The sequence below is a fragment of the Podospora anserina genome, chromosome 5, assembly GCF_000226545.1.
Source record: "Podospora anserina S mat+ genomic DNA chromosome 5, supercontig 1".
NCBI classification, from domain to species: domain Eukaryota; kingdom Fungi; phylum Ascomycota; class Sordariomycetes; order Sordariales; family Podosporaceae; genus Podospora; species Podospora anserina.
This window is the reverse complement of record NW_001914837.1, coordinates 530,647-549,172: the sequence shown is the minus strand read 5'-3', so window position 1 is coordinate 549,172 and position 18,526 is coordinate 530,647. Positions and strand designations below refer to the sequence as shown.

General features: G+C 50.6%; 4 protein-coding genes across 4 annotated transcripts; 2 read left to right on the top strand and 2 right to left on the bottom strand.

Annotated features, from left to right (window-relative positions):
• Positions 1 to 857: 857 nt before the first annotated feature.
• PODANS_5_1505 (uncharacterized protein) lies at positions 858 to 1,286 on the top strand (the record flags this gene model as incomplete). The annotated part of the gene is made up of 1 exon (XM_001904148.1): positions 858 to 1,286. One exon carries the CDS (start codon positions 858 to 860, stop codon positions 1,284 to 1,286), a length of 429 nt encoding a protein of 142 aa, XP_001904183.1.
• A 3,017-nt stretch (positions 1,287 to 4,303) lies between these two features.
• Positions 4,304 to 4,889, bottom strand: PODANS_5_1507 (uncharacterized protein; the record flags this gene model as incomplete). Its single annotated transcript, XM_001904147.1, has 2 exons — positions 4,304 to 4,717; positions 4,866 to 4,889. The coding sequence occupies 2 exons, from the start codon at positions 4,887 to 4,889 to the stop codon at positions 4,304 to 4,306; spliced, it is 438 nt and encodes a 145-aa protein (XP_001904182.1).
• A 3,374-nt stretch (positions 4,890 to 8,263) lies between these two features.
• Positions 8,264 to 10,051, bottom strand: PODANS_5_1510 (uncharacterized protein; the record flags this gene model as incomplete). Its single annotated transcript, XM_001904146.1, has 3 exons — positions 8,264 to 8,374; positions 8,459 to 9,543; positions 9,607 to 10,051. 3 exons carry the CDS (start codon positions 10,049 to 10,051, stop codon positions 8,264 to 8,266), a joined length of 1,641 nt encoding a protein of 546 aa, XP_001904181.1.
• A 4,729-nt stretch (positions 10,052 to 14,780) lies between these two features.
• PODANS_5_1520 (uncharacterized protein) lies at positions 14,781 to 17,300 on the top strand (the record flags this gene model as incomplete). Its single annotated transcript, XM_001904145.1, has 1 exon — positions 14,781 to 17,300. One exon carries the CDS (start codon positions 14,781 to 14,783, stop codon positions 17,298 to 17,300), a length of 2,520 nt encoding a protein of 839 aa, XP_001904180.1.
• Between the last annotated feature and the right edge of the window lie 1,226 nt (positions 17,301 to 18,526).

The window sequence follows — 18,526 nt, the reverse complement described above, 5'->3', positions numbered from 1 at the left end:
GCAGTCTCGACATCAGCCCCCCCCCTCTCCCCGCTGCATGGGTCCCCCCTCTCTTTTCAAGCACCGTAGCAGGCGTCTGGCCGGCATCGAGTTTATCTGCCTGTTTCAGAAACGAGGAATGCAGATCACCGAATCCCCCCTCCAATTTCGATACTTATCAAATCTTGTCTCCCACTCCGTCTCCGCCCCCAGAAAATGGAACCTCGCCAATCCCACACTTCATAGGGAAAGCACTGCGCAGTTCCCCTCAGAAGCGATACGATAAGCTCCCCGCCGGACCAACATGAGCATGGCCCATGAGCATGGTGATGCTGCTCTCCCGAAGAGATCACACAAACTTCGATCGCGCCTTGAAAGGTTGGGAAACGATCGCCTTCTCTCAAGGCAAGTCTGGACCTCCTCCTCACCCAAATATCCAAAGGAGCCACCCAACCGGCCCCTGCGTAATGTACCACTGCCTCGCATGCTGGACTGCAAACGTAATAGGACCGACCACTAAAAAGTTCCCACAGGATCAAGGACTCTCCAGCTCATCATCCATAGCCGAATAGCCACCACCAGCAGCAGAAAAAACCAAGGCTTGCGAACCAAAGTTCAGGCTCCCTTGGCACCTTACCCCCTGTCTGTCAACCAGAACTGGGTTCAAGCAGGGGCATGTCGTCAATACCCAACGGCCGACGATCTACCGAACCGAACACAAGCGCTCGAACAACAAAGCAAAACCACATGGACCACTGGCCACGTTGGTAGTGGATACAAAGACCTCACGTGGCGTTGACAATACTAACGGCACGAGGCGGGACAATACCGACTACCATATGCTGTAGGACCTCTGCTTGTAAAAGGGGGCGGGCGACATGGACACAACCATGGTTACGGTGATGATTGTAGTAGATAACTTCGTTCGATTCATCTCCGCCATGATCTCAAGTCAGCCACACCACGCCCGGGTCCCCAGTTCGGGCGAGGCCTTCGTCGAGATGGCCATCTTGGCGCTCAAGGGGCTGGTCCCCATGGTATGGCTTCGCAGCAAGACCTCCCCGGTTGAGTTTCTCGTTGGAGGGGCCGCACTGCTTGTGATGGTCCTCGCCGTCAGCCATTTCCATACTGCCGAGCCGAGCAAACCTACTTCTGCCGAAGGAGGGAAGATAAAGGGCATCCTCCTCAAGGCGCCAAAGCCTCGACATGCGTACAAACCGAGGGTTGCATTTGACCCGGCGTTGGACACGGGTAACAAGGTCCTGAAGCGGAGTCACGACGTGTGCGGAGATGGGGGAATGATGTAAGAATGCAACAGTGGAATTTCCTGGGCCGTCTGGATTGTTTCAGATTCAAGGTATCCGAACTTGTGAATTGCTCCCCCTCCCCAAACGCGCCTGGTGTGCATCCTGCTGACGAGAAATCTTTGTCTGAGAGAGCCCACCGTTGTTCTTCCCGGTCAAGGGAAATGTATTGCCGCTTTTGGACTTGGGTGGGCTGTGTAGTTAGAAGCAGCACTGCCTCTTCCACTCTACCCCCTGGCAATTTCAGCTTGGAAAAAATGTGTTTGATTTTGAAATGTCCAAATTAACCAGCTTAAGTTCGAATACCGAATTTGCAAGTCAAGGTCAAGGCCTAGTTGAAACGTCATATAAACCAACATACTGCTTATCTGTGACGAACCCCGATCCAGAACCTCTGAAAGAGATACTCAGTTGAAGGTGCTTCTAGACAATGGTTCAGCGCAGCTAAACAGTGCACAAAAATGGCTTGTCTCAATCACAATAATCTGATACCAACGAATGTGACTTGTATTGTTCCGTCGAGAGAAACTTTTTGCCGTTTTCGGACTCGCTTATGGGGTGTCGCAATAACAACTGGCACCCCAACCTCTTTGCTGTTCATGTTATTTTCAGCATCATCGGAAAATAACTGTCACTGCGACGATTCACCATTGAAAAGAGGTTCAAAGTCGACAACTGAAGTTTATATAAGTTCTTATCCGCTTGGCAGGGAATTGTCTCTCGCAAGTGCTTGTTCCTAGAACTTGTGATTGTGAATTGTATACTACAAGATTATCTAGTAGCTACTTCCTTCGCATCTATAGGCCGAGATCCTGGCAGCCCTCAACAGCTCTCACCAGCTCCCTAAGAGCTTCTCGGAGCACCATCGGCAAGCAAATTTTAGCAGCCTCCAGATCTTCCGTCCCGACGAAACCATCACCGCTGCTACACCCTTGCGGACTTAGGTCATTATCAGCCGAGTCAATCCATTGCACCAGTCGATCGTTCGCTCGGAGACCAGCCAGCCATTTGCTTACGCTTCTATTTAACGAATTCGATTTCGGTACCTAGCGTGTCGAATTCTGCTGGTCTACTTGGTTTATGCGTACCACGGACTTAAGCACGTACCTTTCACGACTCGACTGTACGAGGAACGTTCCACTACCCACGAGGGATGGAGGTCCACCAGCGCCGACATAGCGGGATAAGAGGGCCGACAGGTGGCCTTGCTGTAAGAGATAAGCTTTAAATATCGCAATATAAGCTACGGCAATTAAAGGGGAGAAGCTGGAGGGAAGCGGTAAGTAAGTAACGTTTATACGACTTTGGAGCTGGCCGGTTTGGACGCCTGGTAACTCTGTGTAGCTGTAAGATTATCTTGGCCTATAAATTCAAGTATCGTGGAAAAGGTAATTGGTAGATTAGGTGAGATTTTGGGCGAGGGTTTGCATAGGCTCGTCTGCCCGTACTAGATCCCAGGTCTTTGCCGGGCTGGAATGGCGATAAGATATAGGTAGGAATAGCGAGTTTCCTTCGCTGAGAGATCGAGCACGGTGAGATAATCGAGTATTAAGGTATGGCTAATCGTTGAGACTAGTTAAGTCTGTGGAGTCTCTAAGATATGGCCTTAATAGCGTCCGTTGTAAAGGGAACGAAACGCCTCTTTTCCCCAAGCGCCAACGGGCATCGTTGTTTGCCTAGAGACCGCTATAGTATGGCGGCCGTGGTAGAGTAGATACGGGTTTAAAGTATGCTTAAAGGAGGTGATTGGGAAGTATAGCGCCCCTTTGTGACGATCCCCTGTCTAGAACCTTTGAAAGGGATATACTGCTGAAGGCGAAGTTTTAGATGATGGATCGGTGTAGCTAAGGGGTGCACGATAATAGATTTGTCTCAATGTATTCGTAAGCTTCGTACTAGAACTTGTACTTGTATTATAAACTGCGGAACTATCTATAGCCGTCTAGTTCCTCCATATATATAGACTAAGTGTTTACTTCTTTCACTGGTGATAATGCCGATTATTACTGTCTTTACCCGTAATAATAGTAACTCTTTTCCTATTGGCTATTTACTGATTGGTCGGAGAGATATCCTGCGCCCCGTATGGTATTAGGGTCGTAATACCCTTAAATATAGCTCTATACTCTAATACCTCTTAATAATCAACGCCATTATATTAATAATTAAAGAAAGGGGAAGCTATCCCCTAGCACCTCGAATAGACGATATTCTGTAGGAATAAAGGCCTCCTATATAGAGATGAATAGCCGCCCTTATTAATCTGAGCCGAAGACTTGCTAACTGCAAAGAGAAAACACTAATCGGTCTGTGAGGCCCCCAATAAATGCTGCGCCACTGCCTGCAATGCCAAAGCCGACAGACACAATGCAGTTGCGGCTACTGTGCTGATACTGAGCAGCAAGTGGAGGCAATGCGGGACATCTTTCTGTTAAGGCAAGTGTGCGTGATACCGGCATTGTCTAGGGCGAATCCGATAAGATCAAGGTAGGAGGTCCAGCCGAAGAAGACAACTGATTTGTACGGCGGCTCATCCTGATTCGCTTCGCTCCGGGCCTTATTGGTTAGAAGCTCTTCTACCGAAGCCCGGATCTTGGTATGAGGTCTGGCATACCGGCCATCTGGAACGATCTTGCCCGCCTGTGTCTTTACCTGGTGGGTCTTGTGCTCGATATTGGCTTTGCTGCAGCGAAGTTCAATGCACTGAGCCTTCTGGGCGTAAGCGTAGGCAGGGCAGTTTGTTACAGCTTGCCATTCCCGTGCCGATTCACCAACTTAATGTAAGTTGGGCAGTAGACATGGAAGCACTGAGCCATATAATCTAAGATGTTATCCTTCTGATCCGACTCTGGGTCGTCCACCTTAATGGAACCGAGTTTGTTGCTGCACTTGATACAGTAGTCACTGCGACCCTCCTGCATTAGGTACAACATTTCATAAGCCTTGCCGAGTGCCGGCTTTTCGTCGTCGTCGCCACTATCAAGATCGATGGGCGCACCAATCGACATACCTTGAATCTCTTAAAAGCCGTCATTATTCAGCAGACATTTCTCGTGCGTATAAACCAGACGAAGCTGAAGAATGGACCGCAAGACGTATATCATGGTCTTGCCACCCATAATGCGGGTCTGGCCGATACCCTGACCCGTTAAAACCTGAACTCGTGCCTCGGCCATCTTCTTGAAAATATTATAGACCCTGCGCTCCTCGCGCGTAAAGTCGAGACGAACAATCTCGCCTGTCCGCTCCGGAAGTTCGATCTCGTCCTTTAGGCGACGAATCGTGATAGTGTTATTCAAAACGCGAAGCTTGGGCACGATGTCGGGGTCGGCAGCCTTGAAGGGAGCAATTATGTACTGGATAAACTTACTCCTCTCGTTATATAGCTTCAGACGCAGGAACGCAAAACGGGATGCAAAATCCTCAAGTTTATTCTAAACCGGTGTTCCCGTCACTGCCCAACGGCGGTTAGCCTATAGCCGGTAGATCGACTTGAATGATAGCGTGTTTAGCTCTCGAATGGTGTGGGCTTCATCGAGAACTATACGGAACCACCCAATCTCCTCCAGAGAGGGTAGATACCGGGCTTTCTCTTGAGGCGCGCATCGAGCTCGCTTATGACGGAGTGATAACCAAGTCGTAAGTGCCTAGCTGCACAACGTCTTTGATTCGGTTAGCGCCGTAATAGATGCAGTAAATTAGCCTGCCAGGCTAGATCTTGCTCAAAAGGACTCCCGGCGACCCAACGACCAAGATCTATGCGTATGATTGGCAGAGGCGTGTTAGAGCGCGATCTTTTGCTCCGTAACTATTGTCTCGTAACGTCTTACGAGGCAAATTCCAAGATGTGATTTTTTGGTCCGTAATCATTTCCGCACGTAACTTTGCTCTGTATTTTGATCCCGTAACGCTAGGCCCATATTTTTAGATTTAACCAATAGGACACGCTCTTCAGGCTCGATTTGCGTTGGAGATTTTCCAGAGCAAAAAGGGTCTGGAAATCCAGATTTTGCCTTGTAATTCTGCGTTGTCATCACAGCCTGTGGCTCATTAAGGGCACCACAGCTACGGTGCGGGGCCAAGTGAAGGCCATGATGGGCGCGCGCCAGCGCCAGTGTGGTGTTGATCGAAGAATTCGTCGTTGTAATAAACCTCCTATCGTTGCCGTATTCTCCCATCGCTACCACCTTCTTGCCGGCCGAATGGAGACATCTAAGGTGGTGAGAAGGCGCAAGCGCTGCAGGCGCAGTGTGTTAAAGGTTACAATACTTCTCATTGCTATTGCAATTGCGCCCGGCGCGCCATATCTCCTGAGAAACCGAGACCCAGTAAAGAAAGCCATCACCATCAGAGAGTTACTCTATAGCTAATGACGTTGATGAAATAAAGTCCGACCCGGGCACTGGAAATCCTACCTTACAGGCACAACAAAGGAGTTTTGTTTTTGTAGTAATTGTATGGCAACCAAACCCCTGACCTGTGGCTGGTGAATATCGCTAACGCTATGGCCGTATTGCTAATTTACCTCAAAATCCGATATGTCAAAAGATCAGTCTCTGGAAGAGGGCTTGTCACATGCCGGGAAGCGCTTCAGCCTAGAGGGGAGCTCGGGAGCTGGTGGGCTGGTTGACTGTGGCTCGGCGCATCGCCCACGCTGCTTTGTCTCCTGAAACCAGTCAAAGGCTGTTCGCCGGATGCGGAACCATACCCGCACCGGGGGCCCTCAAAGGAAGGCATAGAACAGCGGGATAGATAGGGATATATATATGCCTGGGAACCAGCCACTAATCAATGGCTGGTTCAGAGTTCAATATACGTTTAACCTCTTTGATAACATTGCCTCTGAGCTGCTTCTACCACTCAAGTATCAACCATAACGACAACTCTCACACGAGGAAGCTGGAACTGGAGTAGGGGGGCGTACTGGCAGGAGAGGAAGAGGCGGAAGAGGCGGCCGGAGCTGAAGTCGAGGATAACTAGTCCTCAAAGCCTTATACAGGGCCTTTCTCTTATTTCGCAACCAACTGGTTACTTTCCTTAGAATAGTTTCCTATTTGTTACCGATTTAGGTTTTTCACCCGGTCTCAGGGCACGACTTTTTCTATGTAAATATGTCACAACCCTGGTGCAGGATCCTGGGACGAGTGGACCAATCAGAACCAGGATAAAAGTTAACCAATCACGCACGATAGCCAACCAGGAGTTGATCAAGGAAAGGAAGAAATGATCAACTATGGATCACTGATCATTGATATTGATTAAATGATCAGGATCACTGATCATTAATAATGATTAACGATCAGGGGCTTGGCATGGTTTATATATACGGAGGAACCAGATAGCTCATAGATAGTTCTGCAGTATGCAATACAAGTACATCTGTACAAGTGTTTATCACGCATTTTGATTACATTACGACAAGTCCATTGTTGTGCACCTTTTGGCTGCACCAAGCCATCATCTAGAGTTTACCTTCAACTGTGTATCCCTTTCAGAGGTTCTGGATAGGGGTTCGTCACAAAATAGCATCAGCAGGACCGGCACACTCTTTTAGGGTAGAACGGAGCAGGAATAATAATAATTGAATCTGAGCCCTTATAGGTCCTCTAATAAAGAACAAAGTCCAGACCGCGACCCAGTCTTCAGTAGTAAGGTGTGCAGTACTAATTCCTGGAACTCGTAGTATAATGGCGGTCGGGTTTGATATTGGGAAAAAAGGCTTTTTGGATAGAAATTTTGGTGGCTGCGGACAGTTTCGAAGAAAAGTGGACCCCCTGGTCAGTACCTGGTAGGGAGCATGAGCAGAGCTGATGAACCGTCAACTTTTCCTAGATCAAAACGCTCAACAGCTCTTTATATACAAGCCTGCCTATCCTTTTCCCTTTACCGAACGCTCCATTCCATTTTACGGAAGGAACACAAGGCTTGTATATTCAGGACGGCTGTCTTACCTACGATCGTCCCAAAGCGGGGTAGAATCATGACGGCGACACCCTGTGTGTTGGTATAACCAATTTCCAACAGGTTTTCGGGGGAATGCGGAGACAATTCTGAAACAGACAACCATCTTTCGGATTCTGATTAGTAGGAGAACGAGGGTATACCGGCGGGGATGATCAGGAACACAGCGACGGTTCTTTGGAGGTTGATCACCATTCAGGCCTAAGCAGTTACAAAGCGTTTAAGCAGCAAGCTTCTCTCCAACCATACAGAAAGGAATACTCTTCCAAATATTTTTCATGGCTTTGCTGTGACAGCTATAAACAAAAATCTTAAACATAACTCTCATTTCCTAGGGAAGCTGCGGACTCTGCTTTGAGGGGCTGTGGAGGGGAAGATAGTGCGGACTTTTCTTGGTAGATGGCAAGAAAGTGCGTTTTCTAGAGGGCAAGTGTGCGTTTTGTAGAGAGCTAGGGTATTCGTCTCTTCTTGAGATCTGACGATTTGACGGTTAACTCCCCCTCTTTTCCCGAACGTGAGTGATCCGGGAGCCGTGAACGAGATCCTCGGCTGATGTCGGGGCCCCTCTGAAATTATCATTGTGCTGCCCTGAACCTGACTCCACCACAAAACGCCATTTCGCCTCCTCGTTTTTGTGAGAGCCAAGTCCAGCACAAACGCGTACGGACATCCAAGCGTAATCCAGTCGCTCAGCTGAATCCTCAGCAAAACGCATTCCTTAGGATGGCACATAGATGATCATGATTTCTGCTTCAGAGATCGGACTGGTAAATGTCCAGATATACAAAGAGTTATGCTTCTTATCATCTGAAAATACAAGGTCGATGTACCGAAGTACCTATATTTTCTACAGCCCGTTTTGTTTTCAAATTTTATTTTCTGTCGGCGCTTATATGCTTCAGGATCATTGGAAGACTTAGGGGTGAATGTAAAAATAAAGAAGAAATCTTCCTCAGTTTTTGGCAATATATCTTCTAGATACAACATTGGATTTCTCTCGAAATGAGAGTCTGGATGCTCTACCTCTTCTCTATCCGCACCATCAACCCGTGGATATCCCAGATGGTAGGGTTATCAATCGTTGGCAGGCGCAACGGATCTGGCAGAGACCAGTTATACCCTCTCAGTAACTACAATCAATAAACGTCAGCCACCATCACCCCACACTTCAGCCACCAAAAAAAAAACAGTGTAATGTGTAAGATGAAACTCACCTCGGGAAACAACTTGTTCATCTGCATAAACGCAATCTTCTTCCCAGCACAGACAAACTTGCCACTCCCAAAGATCAAATCCACACACCGTTCCATCTCGGTCCGTCTCTCCTCGTTCGCTTCAAGCCACCTCTCCGGTCGGAAGAGGTTCGCGTCCGGACTCCAGAAGTCTTCGTCGCGGTTCATACTCCACATGACACAGCCTGTGCCGATGGTGGTTCCCTTGGGGAGGTAGTACCCGTCGACTGTATCCCCCGTCTCAGGGACCTCCTTGAAAAACGGGACGATTGACGAGGGGGGGAATAACCGGAGTGACTCTTGAATCACAGCCTGCATGTACGGAAGATGCCTCTTCGCCTCATCGTTGGTCACCGGCCTGCTGATCCTACCCTTCTCTGTCGAGTCGTCGATTTCGTCTTGTAAACGCCTATACACAGCGGGGTGTGTCATGAGCAACAACATTGTCATTCTGATGGCGGATGCAACCGTGTCCGACCCGACAAAACTACCACACACACACACACACACATAGGTTAGCTTCCGTTTTATCCCATATGAGTGAGTAGATGAAAGGAAAGGAAAGGAAAGGAAGGGAAGGGAGGCATACAAAGACATGGCAACCTCACTCCTCAGCTCATCCCCCTCCAGCCCATTGTCCATCATGCTCTGCAGCATATCCCTCTTTTTATCCACCCCCTCCTCCCCAACCTCCCTCGACCTCTTGTTCACAATCTCCAGCGCCAGGCCAAACACCCTCCCAAAACCGACTTTGTCCCCTTCCCTGGGTAGGAGGTAGTAAAAAGGCCATTTTTGAATCGTCTGGAAGATCTTGTGGTGGTTGTGCACCGCGCTAAGCAGAGGGAAGGTCACGTCGCCTGTTTTGACGATGCCGAGGACGTCGCTGTCGGTGTCGAGGGAGCCGAAGGACTGGCTGTAGGCTATTTCACCGAACGAGTCCAAGGTGTAGAAGTGGGATTTCTGGGCCAGGTTCATGAGGCGGTGTTGGGAGGGGGATGAGAGGTATTTGGTGTTGATGAGGTCGAGGAGGGTGGAGATGGTTTTGTCAACGGCGGGTTCGAAGTCGTCTTGGTTTTTGCCAGAGAACTATCTCTGTCAGTGTCGCTCCTACTTGAAAGGGTGGAGGGAACTTACGGCTGGGAGGACATGTCTCAACCTCTTGGCTCTCAGCTTTGGATCTCTCATTGAGAGGAGATTATCCGCCCCCGGCATCACCCGTGCGAGGAGGTACCAGTCACTCTTTTTGTACTCTGACCGCGCGCTGGTGATGCGGTAGATGGAGTCAATGTTGTTGATGATCACCTTGTTTGGAGCTACACGGACGACAGGACCATATTTCTTGGTGAGGGCGTGCATGTCTTCGTAGACTTTGTAGCTGATGAAGCCGCGGGTGAGCCAGAGGGAGGTCCATCCTGCTAGGAAGGGGCCAGGGACATGACAGAGTTTATGCCAGCGGTGGACACGGTAGGCGAGACTTAGGAGGAGGAGGGCGATGAGGAGGTGGAGGAGTATTGAGCTTGTGAGGAGGTTGGCTAGACGGGGAAGCTGAGGGGATGGTAGGAGTAGGGAGGCCATCTTTGGTGACTATGCTGGTATCTAGAGAAATGCTGGAACCCAGGCACAACAGACCCAGGGGAGAAACGAGGAACAGCTCCATGATATGGATGACGGCCTGTCTTAGAGTTTGTATACCTTACTTAGTAGCACCAAGGAGGCTTGTACACCCACCAGATAATCCTCCAACCTGCTAGGTACTTCCGTGAGACCGGGCAGCGTACGTATCCCTCCAGGTAGTTCTTGGTGTTGGCTTAGACCCCCAACCCCAAGCAGGCATCCCCCTCTACCTCCACTAACATTCTTCAATGGCCGAGCCACGTCGGGGTTGTCCATACTCGATGTCTGTGGCGTCCATGTTTGCCAGGCAAAGGGGGAGTGCGATATGCGAGTGCCTAAACTAGATCTGGATGTGTCGGCAATCTGGTGGGTGTGTCGGGATGGGCAATGATTCGTACCAAGAATGTGCTTTCAATCCCATGTGGCTTTTCATCGCAAGACATATCCGCAGTCGTGTCCTGCCGCGGTATGCGCCGCTGAACCTGGAGTCGGTGCGGGAAGTGATTGAATGCCGATGCTAGCCCCGATATCCGAGTGAATAAAACTGCCTTTCTGCGGTGCTGTGCCCTGTAATTGGGGGCCCCTCCTCGGCTATCCCCCACCACCCGAAAAACCGAGAATCCTGAAGGAAGAGAACATTGTGCGGCACACGAGCAAAGAGCTGCCGTGTGGTGTGACAGAGATTGCTCTTCAGCCCTACGGGGCTCGCCGGGAGCCACATGGTTTTGATCTGTTCTGTGCTTATTTTTCTGGTATGTCTTCCACCCAGCGGCACAGGTTTCTGTGACTGATCGGTTGCTGCCTGTCTGTCTGTGGCACTTCCTCTACATCGATCAAGAAGTATGTCCTCTGCACCTCAATTTCTGTCCCCATGACCTCAACGCTGACACTCCCTCACTTCACCGCAGTGCGATTTCCTCCCAAAGACTCCCAAAGCTGTCAGATCAGAGAGGTACGAGGCGTGAATATTACACAGTCATCACTCGAAAAAGATACACGTACCTGCATCATCCAACAGCAGGCACAGTCAGACTGCTCTGTCAGCCATCCCGTCATCCCGGTTCAAACTGCCCGCCTCGCAGACGAACCATTTCTGTGGTCAAAGGTGTGGTTACACAGCATCTCGTCACCAACGATTCCAACAGTCCCCGGCCCCCAACGATGCCGGTGAATGCACATGCTGCCTTGTCAAAACGATCATGTGAGCCCGTGATGATTGTGCGCCGCCACAAGCCACGATTGTTATCCCTTGCATAAGATGCCCAAGGAGTCTGGAATACGAAGAAGAAGAAGAAGAAGGACATGATACACTGGAGGATGTGACGGGATGGGCAGTGGCAGATATCACCAACAGACCCCTTCAGCAAAGAAGCGGTGACTTCTGGTGAGTCTTCCACAGGATAGACAGCGGCTGAGGCGACACCTTGGGGGTTGTTGCTAAAAGAGGTTCGGTCATATCATGTAGGGCCCTTGAATGTCACTTTATCGTTTTCTTTAGCTTCTAATACGGGGCCAGCCCCAGGTGCTATTGGCTTTTGCCACGGCGAACAAGGTTTGTAGGATTATGTTCTAGTATATGTCACAGCCAATCGTCTCCTTTCTCGGCAACCGGAAACGCGCATACAATGGAAGACGTAGAATAAACCATCCATTCTGCCATCATGTGCCCGCATCTGGTTCACAAACTCAGCAAGCAGACAACGTTGGGATCGGTCTTGTGCATTTAACCAACAACAACTACCCTACTTCCCGACGATGATGGACCAGGACTGACAAAGCTTGATGTTGTTTCTGCAACTGACTCGTTATTTGCAAGTATCACTCGCCCTAACAACAATCCTTGTCGCCGCCGAGCCCCTTGTCCCAGATACAACGAAGTACCCGGTCAGTCTGGGAGTTTTGGAACAGTGGCATCGCTCGCTGGGATGGTACTCAGCAAACGAAATTGGATAGAGTTTGTGGCTTGTTGCTTGGGTTCGTGATCTATTCGTTGGCAATAAAGACACACAGATAGACCTTTAAGCTTCAACGTAAGCGCATATTGGATTCTGAGCGTCAAGGGCTCCCTGTACATGCTTACCTATGGAAGCCAATAAAAGCCTTATGATTTTTGGACGTCAATAAGGGTATATATAATTATATTTCACAAGCCTTCATCCAAAAGCTGGGGCTGATCTGGCCCCAGGAGTCTTATATAGTAACATACCTTATGCTCAATAATTAATACCTAGCTATCTTCTCTCTCTTATAAATATCAGGGGGCCGTGCTCTCCTGTCACTGCTCGTCTCCCACCATCTTTGTGTTGTTTTACCCAAACAACTGGCTCCACTTTTGCTGCCATGCCTGGTTGCTCTCTAAAAACAGGGGTTCGCGATGAGGAGACTGGGCTCTTCCACCCTATGGTGTATGCCACTGTTCGGGATGGAACAAGATGAACCAGATCTCAAGATGTCTTCAGGAGACAGATGAGAAGCATACCGGGAGATTAGGAAGACTTGAGTATCGTTAGCAGACAATGGCGCGATAAGGACGTTCCTGCCCCAAGAACGGTCTTCCTGCTCATAAACCACGCTGGTAGATGCCCTGGCCTATAGGCGGTAGGCCTTCTATAATTTTCAGTGCTTGCCTGAGGGGGTTTGTTTACTTAAGGTCTTCGTCTAGCCCTGATGCTTTTCCTTTTTCATTTTTTTAACCTCCACGCCCGCGAGAATTTTCTGTTCTCGCCCTCGCTCGCCTTCGCCTCTGCTTCTGCCTCGCCCGCCCCTGCTGTCGCCCCGCGAGAACGATCGTAGGTATTTCCTTTTCTTCTTGTTGTTTTTTTTATCATGATGGCTTCAAGTCTCCTGCTTGGCTTGTTTGCGGTCAAATCTACTCCAGGGTCGTCGAGTCGCGACTCCTGGCCGTCTTCATGACTACCGACCACTCGATCACAAGGGTGACGTCACAGTTTACACCCTCAGTCTGCATGGAAGCAAGGTCTGTCTTGAAGAAGATGGTATCAAAGCTATGGAATTACGATGTTGGGGCACACTGCCTGTTCAACGTCAACTCTCAAGCGAGGGATTCCTACTTCCACGGGGCCGAGATTCCCTCTGCAAGGGAACACATCTTTTCACGAGCACTAGCACCTCCGAGTCGTCTTATCAAGAGTTGGGGTTACCTCTTTCAGATGATTGGGCGAATGTCTTGTCAATTGCTTGCAGCACTACCACTTTCAGATCCTTTGCTAACTGTTCTCTTTCCTCAGACAACCAACCAAACTTCGCCCGCTCAAGAGTACGTATTATTCCACCATTCCCGCACACCCTTCCTATTCTAGTCTGATATTCGCATCACACTTCCATCTCATCTTGTCTCCACACAAGAGTTTGTGTCTTGACATTGTTCCCACACCAAGATCCTCTATCTGGACATACCTTCTACATCAACACCCTTTCTTCCCTTCCTCTACACCGGCATCCTCCCCATGCATGGAAGCCTTTTGGGCTCAGCGTTGCTCCCGCACCAAGTCTTTGATCTTACCTTTGTGTCACGCACAAAAGGTTTTTGATCTTAGTATTGCCTTTACACTAATATCCTTTCTTGCAACGTCATTCCGTCACAAGACTTCACAAAAGTCCACCCCGTCTACATACAACACAAGCACTGCCGCAAATGCTTTTGAACGTTGCTTCCTGGCAAGCATTCTGCCTTTCAACCCCCAAACCCTGTCTGCCTTGCAGCATGTTCTCACAAGTGTGAGATCTGTCTCCAAACCCCCCTTTTCAGAATTGGCATTTATTCTCACATATGTGGAGACTGTCTCGTCACGAAGATTAGGTGTCCCCAATTCAACATTTTGACTTGGACATTTTCTCACAGTATAGTGCGAAACTTGTCCTATCATCAGATCTGGCATTCTGAAACACAAATCTTCATATTCTACACCCCCTATTCTCTTGACTTTAGCACCAATCTCCCACAAGTGTGAGACGGGCCTTGCCAGGAAGAGCTGATGTTTCCGCACTCCAATCTTTTGACTTGGGCGTTCTCTTGCTATGATGAGATTCGTCCCGTCAACAAGATTTGGAATTGGCAAGCTTCAAACTTTTGACTTGGATGTTTTTTCACGATGTTGAGATTCGACTGGTCTACGGATTTGGCATTTTCAACCCCAAACTTTGACCTGGCATTGTTTTTGAGCACAGAAAAAAAATATTCAAGTCAAGGATTTGAGATCTGTCTTTACACGGACTTTGTGTTTTCAAACCCCAAATTTGACTCGAGGTAGCAGTGCTTTCTCATGAGTGTGATTTTGACTTGGCAGCGTTTTCTCACGAGTGTGGTATTCGTCTAGTCACAAGGATTTGGCGTTTTCAACCCCCAGATTTTGACTTAGCATTGTTTTCTCATGAACCCCAAGATCGTGAGAAAACGTCCAAGTTAAAAGTTTGAAGTTACATATCCGCCTCCCCACAAGACATAGCCATCTGCACACGATGCATAAACATTCACAAACGATGCATAGCCGTGTACACACCGATACCTCATCGTCTCCTTACAAAATATCACCGTTTTCACACGAGATAGCACCGTTTCCTCACCAAGTCATGTCGTTTGCACACAAGACAGCAGCGTTCACAAACGACCAAAAAACATCCCAGCTTAACAGGGACTGACATTCTCTTCTTTTTCTCCTAGGAGAACATAATGCCTCTCGAGTTTACTTCGATCCCCGGCCAGGGGAAAAATCCTGGCCACCCCTCCTCCACCCCTCCCATCCCCACCACGGGGAGTCCGCCCTTCCAGGTGGACACTCCGACCCCGGCCGCGAGGTACCTAGTTACCAAGGGTACTCCCGTTGGCACCGACTTTCTTGCCCTCGCCCCCACCTCTCCCTCTCTCCCTCTCCCTCCTCCCAGCACTCCCCTCGGCAGCTTTCCTGCCACCATCGCCGCTCCTCTCGCCGGTTCGCCCGCTGGTCCTCCCGGAGGACATCCTCGGGACATCCTGGGGATGCTCCAAAGGGAGCAGACAGCCCTGGAGAAGAGTTTTGTGGAGGGGAAGAACGCCTGGGGGTACGTGAGTGTCCCCCATACCGACATCGTTCGGTATGGTGAGGTCCTCGCAAACCTCGCCACCGCCGCCGCCACCAACGCCCCTGTCGCCCCGGCCGTCCCTATTGTCTCTCCAGCGCTGTCTTCCGTCTCCGCCGCCTCTCTCAACAGAGAGAAGGCGAGGCTCGCCGACTTCGAGAAGATCCTCCGCCAGAGGGAGAAGCGGCTTCTCCAGGCCGAGGTTGAGGCGAAAGCCTCCCTCGATAGCCTCACCAGAGCTATCGAGGAGAAGAAGCACCAGCTCACGGGTCTCGAGTCCCGTGAGGCGGAACTCCTCCAGCGGGAGGCTGTGGCTGTGGAGATAGAAACCGCTCTCAATGAGCGGGAAGATGCCCTCACGGCTGGGGAGGACGCCCTCGACAAGGAAAAGGAGGATTTGGAGGTGAGGGAGAAGGCTGCCGCTGCTATTCTTGAGCAGCAGAAGATTGTCGAGACCCAAAAGGTCACCCTCCGGCTTTGGAGGGAGGATTTGGACGACGAGAATAAGGCCCTGGAGGCGAGGAAGAGGGAGCTGGAGGAGGAAGAGAAGAACCTGGAGGAGAAGAAGAGAGCCTTGGAGGAGAAGGATAGACGTCCCCCGGAGGAGACGGAGCTGGGGAAGAAGGAAGAGGGGTTGAGGATGAGGGAGGAGGCGTTGAAAGAGAAGGAGAAGGCGCTGAAAGAGAAGGAGGAGGAGTTGAAGAAGAAGAACAGGAATTTCGTCGCCGTCAACACCAGCCTCGTCAAGAAGGACATGGAGAACGCGGCAAAAGAGAAAGAGATCGAGAGAAGACTGGCCGAGATGGCGGAACGAGAGGCCGAGATGGCGAAGAGAGAGGCTGCCCTCGACCCCCGGTCGGCATATCACAGCCTTCCCAGCGGCGGTCAGACCACCCCCCAGTTCGTCGCCGATATGGATCAGCGGGTGGTGATCGGATACGACCTCGGCTGGCAAGCCGCTCTCCCCATCGGGGTTGAGCAAGGTCGTCGAGCCGCCGCCGCCCAGACAACAACGATGCATATCCAGCATCAAGAAACCGTCCTGGCCAGAATCCGGAATATGCTCGCCTGTTTTGGCGCAGAGAGGATGGATTTGGACGTGAGAAAGGAGTTTAAGACGCTCCAGTTGGTTATCAAATCCAACATCGACGTCGAGCGTATCCACGCCGACAGCATCGAGATGACCGCGGACGAGAGACTCGATGCCAGCATCCCCAAGCCCGGCAACAAGGTCTGGGAGTTTATCAGGGTAATGAAGATCGAGTGTGGCTGCCCAGTCTATTACTACTTCCCCGCCCACCCCAAGTCCGGCCCCCAGCCCACGGCTGGAATTGTGAGGCCCGCCCCTCAGGGGGAAACTCCCCAGTCTTTGGGAGTGGCGCCGGTGACTATCGTCGGAAACACTTACAACCTGCCTCCCGACGCCCGGGTCGTCTTCACCGCCCCCGCTGGACCCGACCCTGCCCTCCTCGCCGGACCAATCCCCTCCCTCAAGCTCACCGCACCCGGCGGCGTCAGCCGCACCATCACGGGGACGCCAGGCCCGAACGAGAGACGCCGCGTCCGTTCTGGAACCCCCTCCCCGAGGGCCGATACCAAGAGAGCCCGGTCTGGATCCCCCCCTCCGGCCCCGGCCCCAGCCCCGAAGAGAACCCGTGGTCGTCTCCCGAAGAACAAGAACGTGATCACCGTGACGACGGTGACAGACCCTCCTCCCGCGCGCCCTGGTCGGCCTACCGCTGGTGGGCTGCGACCTCTGGCTGCTGCTCCCGCCCCGGCGGTTACGACGGCAACGACGGTGGTTGGTACAACCACAGCTCAGGAAGGATTTACCTCCTCAGCTTTTGCCCCCGCTCCCGCGGCTGCGGCTCCCGCTCCCCCGACTGTAGGGGTTGAGCATGACGCCGATGTTACCGAGTCTGATGAAGAGCAGGACCAGGTGGTGGTCCAGAAGAATGAGGAGAAGAAGGCAGGTAAGACTGTACATGAACAGCTTGGAAGAGAAGATGGACGCGAGACTAACAATGAAGAACAGGCCCCCGGAAATATCGACGACGAGAAAAAGAACGAGGATGAGGATGGCATGGATATGCACCTCGCTGCTCCGGCTGGGTGGATGGAGCGCAAGAATTGAGCTGTTTTTCGCCCGTGAGAATGACAGCAGCAGCATCAGAGACGAGAAGATATTTGGGGGGGGTTATTTGCCTTTTTTCCGGCTCGGTTTTTTTTTTTTTTTTTTGAGACATACCCATGGTCAAGGAAGGTTTATATGGGCCTTTTTTACGAATTGCAAAAGGGGGTTTATTATGCACCAAAGGAAGCGGTATTTGAGTGGTTACATTCAGGTTTTACAATAGTCTGGGGAGTTATTTGCGACTGGGCTTATGTTTTGGGGGGTTCATTGCATTCGGTTTTCACATGGTCTGGGGAGTTGTCAAACGGGCGGATTCATTGCCGTGTATTATATAGTTTTTATAATAACAGGGGTGGTGTATGATAGAAAAGGGGTTCTAAGTTGTGGACTTGGCTGCTTGAGCGTGTGACATGTTGTTTGGATGTGAATGGGCGTGAGAAAAGGGGTTGGCATGCCTTTAGATGGGAGTAGGAGGCGTGCAGTTGTGAGCTAAAGGCCTGAAACGGGGGGTGAAAATACCCTCAGATGATAGTGAGAGGGCGTGCAGTGTTGGCAATCACAACGCCTTGTTGGTACACGGATAGGCCTTTGTTAGCAGTTGATATGCCTTCAGACGATAGCAGCAGGTGTGTCGTTGGCAGCTAGGAACATGCAACGAACCGGTTGAGGCGTCGGCTCTGAGTGTGAATGCGTGCAATGGTCACAGACACCTTATCAGAAGATCAGACTTTACCTAGGGTACCTACAGTGGCGCTGTTTTGTCCAAGACTACCTTAGAAGTAGCGCGTGGCTGAGACCTTGTTGGTAGCCTCAAACCTACTTGTTGAGTAGGCAATTGCAAATCCAGTCAAAGAAGACAATGGACCCCATTGCTTGGAACAGCAGGTGTGAGTAGGCTCGGCAGGTTAGTAAGTACCTTAGGTAAGTAGGCAGGATAGACAAAGAGAACCGTGGGATGTGGCTGAAGTGAAGATGGGATGAACTTCAGACATGCAACTATTCTTCATTGGTTGTGAGCTTGGATGCCTTGACGGGGAGCCCTTAGGCATGGATGGAATCCGATTGGTGTTGTTCGGGGACAAAAACACATTCAAGGGGGCAGCAGAAAGATCGGTGGGAAGGAAGGAGAAAGTAGATGTGGCTGTGGAAAATCAGATTAATCAAGACGAAAGTGGTAGGTACAGGTCCAAGACCTTTTTTATTACTACTCGCTAGATATCGAAGCC